Consider the following 10,678-nt stretch of genomic DNA (forward strand, 5'->3'; position numbering starts at 1 on the left):
AACCGTTTACTAGGTACCTTTTAATGTGCATTATCTTAATATGAAATGTTTTTTAACTATTTTTTTTTTAAAAAGCAGATTTTTGCACACTGCGATCGATGTAAATCGCATTTTCGAATATGACTGGTGTAGTTACACCATGGAGAGCTTGATTGAGTGGGTTCTTTGTTAGAAAAGAGGTGTTGCTAGATTTTTCTGTGGACCATTGCCATTTCTTTGGGTATGGATGCTTCATGCATGTTGAAATAGTTCTTGTATTAATCTTATCATATTTTCTATGCATATAATTGATTTGGTATCTATTTTTTAAAATGAAAAACTATTATGCTATGATGTACAGGTGTGCTACTTTGATCGGCTTCAAAAGATGACTTTGGAGCAAATTAGAGAATTCCCTGTCATTAAGGTTTGGACTACTGATCTTATCAAGGATAGAATAGACCTTGAGCTGAGGTTAGGCTTTGGTCTTGGTACTTTGTTGGACAGAGTGCAACCACCAATAATTGTTGTGGACATCCCAATTCCACAACATCTATTAGGTGAGAACCAAGTATTGGTGGTGGTACGGGACCAACCAGAGATAAGACAACAACAGGAGGAAGAGCAGCAGCAGGAAAGTAATGTAAACAAAAAACGTGGGCAAGATCAAGCACAACAACAACAAGAATTAGGAGAGTAGCAACATCCACATGGAGAGCAGAAACAAAAAGAACATCAAAATGGTGGAGAACAACAAAAACAAGATAAAAAAGTCCCATCAAATGTACAAGTACAATTTATATGTATTTTTTGATATAATGTACTTAATTTTATATGTTATGTTCATCTCAATAAAATATTATGTTCATCGTAGTTCTAAACAATGTTCACTTTGATATAGAATTATTTTTGATACGATTTTTTTGGTAATATTTTCAACTCTTAATGTATATGTTCTTTTGAATTTAAATCAATGTTCTTAAATTTTTATTAAATGCTCCTTTTGTCATTAAATTATGTTCTTTTTATATATAATAGGGATGCATTTCAATAATGGTTTAATGTTATTTATTTGAATGTGTACTTTTTGGTGAATTCTAATGAAATATTTTATCATATTCTATCATATAGTATATGTGTAGTAATACACCTTTCATTGATTATTAAAATGTCAGGAGCATAATCAAATGCTCTGAGAGGTAACCGAAAGGATTGCCAACGATTTTGTCGGCCTCTCTAATATCTTGAAATTAGGTGAGAGGTTCCATATAACCCCGTTGGCTGAAGAGACCACTATGTACAATCTTACAGCCATGTGGTCTAAGTGTGTCGGAGTCAATTTGTCGAATGTAATACAACAACACACACAAAGTCAACATGGCGAGGGAACATCAATTCTTAGTCAGGACACTGACTTCTTTGCATTAGATTGGTTTGGGAACATGATTGACGATGTTGTGAAGAATGTGATGTTGGCTAGTATTCAAAACAATCCATCTACAACTGTTTCACTTACCCAACCCCTTATTTTCAGTCAAGAGCTTACACCGCCACATGCTCATGTTCATGTTAATGAGCCCCCATTTGATTTAGATCTAACGCTTGGGGTTGACACTATTGAAGTCAACGAACCTGATATGGAAGAAGATGAGGATGTTTAGGAAAAAGAAGATGTGGGGGAAGAAGAGTTAGAAAGTGAAAAAAGTGAAGGGTATGGTCATATTTTTTTAATATATTTTTTCTACTACATTTTGATGTATTAACAAGGTTCTTTATATTATTACACTATGTATTTGTTTAATTATATATATGTGCTATTACAGAATTGCAAATGTGGAAGAGGCTGTTGGGAAAAAAAGACAAAAAAGAAAGGAAAAAATGGAGGAAAAGAGGTAAATTATCTTTAATTAAACTGTATGTTCTTTTTAAATTAGCTATATGTTCTTTTATATAGCATGTTTGTTTTTATTATTATTATTATTATTATTATTATTATTATTATTATTATTATTATTATTATTATAATCTTTTTAAATTAATTTTGCAGAGTTTCTCCTGAGACTACAAAGAGAATTAGGAAGGTGGGACAGGTTTTCAAGTCTCCTTTCCTGGTTAAGTACTCTCATTTGATAGATGGAACAAAAGAGTTTAAAAATGCGTTACTAGAATATGTTTATTCAACTGAACTTGATGAAGAGTATGAAAATTAATTGCTTTTTATTTTTATTTTTTATGTTTATTCAAGTGAATATGTTAGATTTTTATGTTCTAATGTTTATACTTTTATGATTTCTTTTTATTTTGTTTCCTTTTATGTAGTGAGCTTTTATATGATGATGGACATTCATTTTTGACAAGAAAATTGGTCAAAACACTTGGTGACAATGTCGACATCGACAACGACATCATTGATGCTTGGAGTCTCATCCTCAATGCAAGGAATGCAATTGATGACAAAAAGAGGGTGTTCTTCCTGAACGAAGCTTTTGTAAGTGTAGTTCATTTTATAATAAACTCATGTTGTGGCATTATGTCTTTGAACATATTATTAATTTGATTTTGATTTTTGTTTTTATTTTTATTTTTTTTTTTTTTTTTTTTTTTTGTATGATAGAACTGTATGATAGAACTTGTTATGCTTGAATGAATCATACGTCGATGATAGTCAAGTAGATACAGCTGGTATTAGGCTCAATAAATTCACTGAAAGTATCGAAATTTGGTTAATTAATAGCAAAATGGAATCTGTTCAAGGATATCAATTGGTAAGTCGTATATTTATTAAAAATAATCTTATTTTTCATACATAATGTATATATATATCAGTTGCACAATGATCTTTATTTTCATACAACATGTTCTTTCTAATATAATCTATGTTATTTTATGTTAATTACATATTGTTTTTTCTTTTTGAATTGTTACAGTTCTTTTTCCCTGTGTATGCACATGACCACTTTTATGTAATGGTTATAAACACAAAGTCAAAGTGTGTTGAAATTCTGGATAACAGACCGCTTGTAGAGGGTGTTCTGTTTGAGGAAAAATATATATCATGACTATCTAGAGAAAATAGTATTTTTTTTAATGATAATATAAACTTTATGTTCTTTATTATTTTATGTAATGTTCTTTTAAATAACTTTTATGTTCTTTAATTGTTAATAATAGAGGGATGCCTTTTTAATGTACTTGAACAAGTATGAAATCAAGATAGGGGAGAAAATGCCAACATATACTGTCAAATTGGTTGAAATGCCATGGAGAACTTTAAACAACAATGTTGATTGCGGCATATACACAATGCACCACATGGAGAGTACTTTGGAAAGCGAAGATGGAATTGTGGCCTTAGAGCTGATAATGTAAGATGTATATTAATGTATCTTGCAATTTTATTCTAATTACATTCACTAATAATATTTTTTTTTGTTTAAAAGTTTGATGCATTGAAGAGTCTTAGGATGCGGTACACGTATGAGGTTATTGTAGATGATCTTAACAAATACAAGGCAGATGTTGGCGTCAAGGCTAGAAAATATTACAATGCAATAAGCAAAAATTAGTGAATATTGTGTTGCTTACATCTGAACAAGTGAAAGTGGTTTTTTTGGGGGTCAATTCTAACTTTTTTTGTACTTGAAATTGGATTGTTGCAAAAATTAATCTGAAATTGCATTTTGAATTTGAAGAAATGGTGCTTTGTAAATTTAACTATTATCTCTAAAATAAGTTAAACGTTCTTTTAAATATATGCAATATTCTTTTTTATTTATGCAAATGTTCTTTTGATTAAGTTAAATGTTTTTTTTATTTAAATGTTCTGTTAAATATGTCATGTAATTTTAGCTTATTTAGTAATTAAAACGTAAATAATAACACTAGTTAATTTATTATACAATAGAAATTCTATCAAAACTAGTAGTAAGTTTGAATTATTATAGCTTGAATTAAAATTTCATACAAAAAAATTCAAAAGAAATCTAATATAATAATTTCTAAACAATATGTCTTGCAACAAAAATTCAACTGAAATAGAATGTTCTTTAAAAAAAATGTGTAGCACAAACATACAAATCTTGAGCAGTAAACAAATATCAATGAATTCTTAATTTGATGAGCGTATAACATTTACTCCAAAATACTCGTCAGGCTCAAAAACCTCCAAAGAACCTCCAAATTTGTTGAATGTGCCAGAATATTTCCTTCAGGGACAACAAAAAAATCCTTGCAAAAAAGAAAAAGCATTGTATTAGTAAAAAGAACAATGTAACTTAACAAAAAGAACATTTAACCTCAACAAAAAAACATATCAAATATTATAAAGAACATAAGGCATAAATTACCTTAATCGTAGTCTGAGCCTTTTGTCTCATTTTTGAAACCCCTTTCGTACTTTTCTTTTTCCACGACTTAATCTTTTGACCCTTGAGCTTGTTGCAAATCTTTCTTGGGTGCTCTTCAATCTGGTGTTTTTTGTCCCTTTTTCCTCTTTTGGATAGGATTTTTTACTTCAACATCAACTGTAGGCTCTTCTTCCACAACATCCTCTTTTTCAGGACTTCTTCTTCACAATTTTGTGGTTCTAAAAGGTTGCCTTCACCTTTATCTGGAGCATCATCATGTTGATCAGTTATCAAGGATTCTTGAGGTTCATCTTTATCTTTTATCAGTAAAAGATTGATCCTATTAGAACACTCATCAATTGCTTCCTCATTGACCGTTCGAGCACCTAAGTCATTTTGCGCCCGATCAACAAGTCCAATAAAAGTTCGAATAAAATGCAATCTCCATACACTAGAAGGTGTGACACCCTTTTCAGCAACAACATTATCATCAACCCTTGTGCACATAGTACCTTTTGTCCATCTCTTACAAATGTACCTCTTAAGTATATAAGTAACATTGGTCAAGTGTAGGACACGAAGTGAGTGCTTGCATAGTAGACCAACCTCACCAAAATACTTACAAGTACAATCAACTGTGACAGTTGATTCATCAAACGCAACTGTATGCATAAGATCTTTTTTAGGATGCCCCACGTGATATTCATAAAGAGGAGGTTGCATTCATACGACCTTAGCTGTGCAAGGAACACCACTCACAAAATTATCTTCAAAATGTAAATAAATTTGGATTGTATAAATCCTCCTTGCATGCTCCAAAATCCTGATATCTGCCCATACTAGATGTCGGTTACTAGTTAAACTATCATAATCATTGCTACCTTCTTTGCTCCTCCACTCATCAACAACCTCAATAAAAGTAGTGTAGAATCACAAAGACCATGAGTAGCATGAAGTCTACGAGAAACTGACTTGTTTGTGGTTTCACTTCTCAGAGATGACATAACACCATCACTGAAATAATCTTTGGAATATGCAGGACACCACATCTCTCTAATATTATACAGATTTTGAAGCCATTTGTTATCTGCGCATTTGTACTTATTCAGCATGCTGCAAAAGAACATTAAAGATTACACAAACAACATTATTGTTAAATAAAAGAACATATATAAATAAATTGATGACAACAGCAAAATATAAGTACAACGTATTAAGAACATCATGTATTCTCTAAAAAAAGATCATTGTTGTTATGAAAAAGAACATATTAAACATTCTTGTCATGCCAAATAATAATATATTAAAATAACACAAAGAACTTTATTGTTTTATAAAAAAGAATATTGTTGTTATAAAAAAGAACATGTTGAGGTATAAAAAAACAGAACATAGTTAAATATAAAAAAACACATAATATTACCTTGACCAATAATGCTCAAATTCCTGAATAGTATCTGTGTATTTCAAAACAATATCAAACAAATCGTTAAAACCTTCCTTGGTCTTTAGTCCTTTGATATTTTTTTTGCATTCTCCCCAATATGCCAAGTACATAAACGATGTCAGGAATTTGGAAAAACAATCCTTATTGCTTTGGCCATTGCTTGAGCTTGGTCAATCATTAATGTCACTGGTTGTTTGCCCCCCATAGATTTCAGAAAAGTGGTAAACAACCACACAAATGACTTCCATTTTTCATTGATCAAAAAGCCAAAACCAAACATAACATTATTATTATGATGGTTCATGCCAATGAAAGGACCACATATCATACCATATTTGTTTGTACGATATGTCGATCGTGAATCAACAAGTCTCCAAAGGCATCATAATCTACCTTCATTCTATTATTACGAAAGAAGAAAGACTGCAAATGACCTTTCTCATCGACATCAAAATCATAATATTCATTGCATTTCCCATCTTTAAAGTACCTAAGCAGTTGCTTTGCATCACATCCATCAAACTTCATTTTCTTATGGGCAGATAAAGCAGCATATGCATCCCTACAAAGAAAACTAAGATTTTCCTCACCACCAGCTTGATGTTTTAAAACGCGCACTGTATCAGCAACATGTATACTACTCTCAGTCAAACTGCTAAGCATGGCAATTTGTTCCTTACTGACCTGTATAAAAAAGAACATATAACTTACAAAAGAGAACATAATGTTAATAGCAAAGAACATATTAAGTTATTTGCATTGAAAAAGAACAAAAATAGAATGTTCCTTTAACTTCCTATGAGACTTAATCAAATGTCTCTTTGAAACAGGAACCTTACTGTGATTATGATCCATAATGTGATTGACCACGATAAACAAACCAGAATTCTTATCAACATCAAATTGAATATGAGCCTTGCAACCTGTGCGAAAATTCCTCTTTTGGTAAACTTTTGGTTCTTCGCCAGGTTTCTTCTCTTGTTTAAAGCCAGCAAAAGAACATACAAAAAAGCGTTGTCGAATTGTAACTTTGTCTTCTCTACGATTCAACTTACCCTTACGTATATCAAAACCGTGATTAAAGGCATAACTATTATACAACTCATAAGCCTTTTCATCAAACTTAACTTTTCTGTCAAACAATTCTGATTCACTTGCCTCGGTAAAACCTGAAATACTAGATCAATATATGTATTTGTTAAGATCAATATATGTTTTTTTTTTAAATTTTTTTTTACAAAAGTATGTTCTTTAATATATCAATAATGTTGTTTAATATATAAATAACATTCTTGGATATGTCACTAATAATTTTTAATATATACACATTGATTTCAGCACATAGATTTAGCAAATTATATAAAGAGTATAACAAAGTACATATATATTTAGCAAATGTATATGCGTAATATCAACATTGATTTCAACAACTTGATTTCAGCAAAAGTACATAAAAAGTAAAACAAAGTACATATATATTTAGCAAATGTACATGCGTTTTTCATATAATATCAACATTGATTTCAGCACTAATAGATATGATAAGTTAAATAAAAGAACATAACTAAATAATAAAAGAACTTCATCTTCAACCTTAAACATATTGCTGTAGAAATAAATATATATTTATAAATCGATAATAAAATTTTAATTATCAATAATATCCAAATTTAATAATAAAAAATAAGAATTAACAAATGAAAAGATCATCGATTAAACTATTTACCTTCATTTTCGTTTACGATATCCTCGAATTCACCTTCATTGTTGATATCATCATCATCATCATCATCACCAACAAATCTAGCATTAGAATCATGGCGAAATTCGGAATGATAAACCATTATTAACTTCTTCTACAAAGAATTCTATAAATCGGTTGATAAATTTCTCTCTTTATTTTTCGGATTCATAAACATTATTACAGTGGAATCAAATTATTGGAAAACCGATTGAAGATTGAAATTAAATCTATTGATCTCTGTAATTTTCTCTCTCTAAAATATTTTTAAAATGGAAAATGTCAATTAAGGATAATAATTAAAAACTGAAAGCAGTTTAAACGAAATAATTCCCTCTAATTTCGCCCAGAATTTTGTTTATTTTTTTATTTTTTCCAATAATTCGATTCAAATTAATTATGCCACATCACCAGGTGCACTATGAGCATGGTGCACCCTGGTGTATTATACAAATTTCATCTCTTTCCCCCACCATAACCTTTGGCCAACCTCCCCCACCACACTTCACTTTTCAGCCACCCCTCCTCTTGCTCATCTCCCTTTCCCGTCGCACTTCCCTTTCTGGCCACCCCTCCCCTATCCATCTCCTTTCCCCGCACCCCTATCCCTTCCTTGTTGGCTCGGCCCTTTCCCCTCATTCCTTAACCGTCACCCTACCTAACTGGCCACCCACCATCCGTCTACCCTCCGTCAAAATCCAGAACCCATACCCACACTCCTGCCGAAACTAGTAAAACCCCTCCCACTTCTCTCGAAACCCAGAAAATCCCCGCACACACTCGGTTGAAACCCAGAAAAACCCTACCCACCTCCTTTGAAACCAACTAAAAACCCCGACCCGCCCTCCCTCAAATTCTAGAACAAGGTGTTCAATGTGTTCAGGCAAACTATGTGATTCTACCAATATATCATCAATGTAAACCTCCTGAAGTCTCTCATCATCTCATTAAATATGAGGTTCATAACCCTTTAATAAGTAGCTCCTGCATTCATAAGACTAAATGACATGGCCTTATATTCGTATAGGGGTGAAAGTTCAGTTTGCGATGTGATTTATAGCCCAAACCTAAATCAAACCATATTAATTCAGTTTCAGATTTTTCAAACTACACCGCACTATATTATTATTCGGTTCAAACCAAATCACATCGTTTTTAATTCGGTTTTCAAAATAAAAACTAAATTGCACCGCAGTTTTTTGGGCCTAGTGTTTTGACCTTTGATTTGTATTTTTCTTTGGGCCTAACTCAACATAACCTATTTTTGACCTTATATAGTAGGACTGAAAATCGAATTTGGGCTGTAATTTAGATATGGGCCTATATTGCGGTTTGGTTTTTAAATCTTTAAACTAAAACCAAACCGCAAATTGTAATTTTTTTATTTCTCAAACCGAATCGAACCATATTAAAATAAAGTAAATAAATAAATAAAAAAAACTGAATCGCATTACTAATTCGGTCTGGTTCGGTTTTAAACCATATTAGTTTCACCCTTGTATTCATATAGTCCTAAAGACCTTAGAAATCTAAATGCTTTCTTTGAGAGATTATCTTTAGCGAACCTGATTTGGTGGTATCTAGCAAATCCATCTAGTGTTGACATAGACTTAAGCCTGGATGAGGCATCAATTACCATGTCTACCACTAGCATGAGATATTGGTCCTCTGGGGAAACGTTGTTGATATCTCTATAGTGTTCACATGTCCTGTTCTTGCCTTTCTTCATAATTACAAGAACTATGTAGGTTATCCCCTCTGCATTTTTACTTAGCTGTAGAAAGCTTACTTTCAAAAGTTAGGCGATCTATTCCTTTATCTTTGGGTCAATTCTAGTGCTTGTCGCTGAGGGCTCTGGATTATAAGGTTATAGCCTAGGTATTAGAAAGATCTATTCTCACTTCGTGATGCTCCCATGCAAAGAAATCTTTGTAAGATTGGAGTACATTAGTCATCAAATGTTTATCTCCTATTCTGGCAATCTTCGTGAGCTATTGAATCAAGATGTTGCTTGTTGGGATATTGACAGCACAATCTTATTTTGCCATTTGAATATTATAGGATACTTTAGTATCCCACTGAGCAATGGACTTCCAAGGGATAGGATCTGTTGGGATTTGAAGAAAATCAGGGAGTACTCCATTCGGTCAGCTTACCGAGCCATGTTTGATGATGATTAGAAGTGTGAGGAAGAAGCTCCATTTTTTGCTTGCACTCTTTGGAAAAGAATTTGGCAACTCGATGTTCTCCGTCATATCCGCGATTAGATATTATGATCCGGATTATTGTACTTGTCAGAGGGATTATGAGACTATGATCTATGCTATTAGGGACTGGAAGCTTGAGCAGGACATTTGGTAAAAATTCTAATATGGTCACTCTTATTATGACCATCACTATATTTAAATGTGATTGCTAATTGTTTCTTTCCTTAAATAGTTGGTCAAACCCTTTTTTTTTATTTTTTTTATTTTTTCTATTTTAAATTCTTTTCTATTTTCTGGAAATTATATATTGCTTTTTCAAAATTTTATTTTTTTTTAATTTTTGAAATTAAATTATTAAAATTAGTAATTAAAAAAATCATAAAATAAGATTAAATTAAAAAAAATTAAAATAAAAAATTGTTCTTTAGTGTTCTTCGTGTTCTTCATGCTCCTTCAATGTTCTTCATCAATGGATTAATTTAACATCCAATTCTTCATGCTTCTTTAATGCTCTTTAGTGGTACTTGCGCATCGATGGATATCAAAAACATTGCCAGATCCAAACAGCATATTCGATATTTCAAGTTTTTTGAATTCCGAGTTTTAGCGCAATTGGGATTGGTTTTTAATCCTTGAATAATTGGTTTTTATTGTACAAGATCCATCAATTGATGCAAAATCGCCGGTTTTATGTAATCAAAATAAAAAATTTTAAGTTTTTTAAGAATCTGGGTTCGACAGGAGAAGAAACCGATACAATTTTTTTTTGCGAAACATGTTTGATCCAAAAAAACGCTTATGTAAATTTAAATCTTGTTTGTGTATATGTAATCAACAAAAATACAAATTGGACATTACCTGTATGGAACATCTCTATTAGTTATTAGCCACGACCATACGTTACTTTGGACATTACCAAGTACTGCTTTTTAATTCATTAATATTTTGTTATATTTTG

General features: G+C 31.5%; 1 protein-coding gene across 1 annotated transcript; it reads right to left on the bottom strand.

The window, feature by feature from the left end:
• Positions 1–5,182: 5,182 nt before the first annotated feature.
• Positions 5,183–7,616, bottom strand: LOC110686339 (protein FAR1-RELATED SEQUENCE 5-like). Its single transcript, XM_021862930.1, has 5 exons — positions 7,499–7,616; positions 6,544–6,941; positions 6,207–6,456; positions 5,749–5,782; positions 5,183–5,438 (listed from the first exon to the last, which is right to left on the bottom strand). Exons 1-5 carry the CDS (start codon positions 7,614–7,616, stop codon positions 5,183–5,185), a joined length of 1,056 nt encoding a protein of 351 aa, XP_021718622.1.
• Positions 7,617–10,678: the final 3,062 nt, after the last annotated feature.

This window comes from Chenopodium quinoa, unplaced genomic scaffold, assembly GCF_001683475.1.
Source record: "Chenopodium quinoa cultivar QQ74 unplaced genomic scaffold, ASM168347v1, whole genome shotgun sequence".
In the NCBI taxonomy this organism is placed as follows: domain Eukaryota; kingdom Viridiplantae; phylum Streptophyta; class Magnoliopsida; order Caryophyllales; family Amaranthaceae; genus Chenopodium; species Chenopodium quinoa.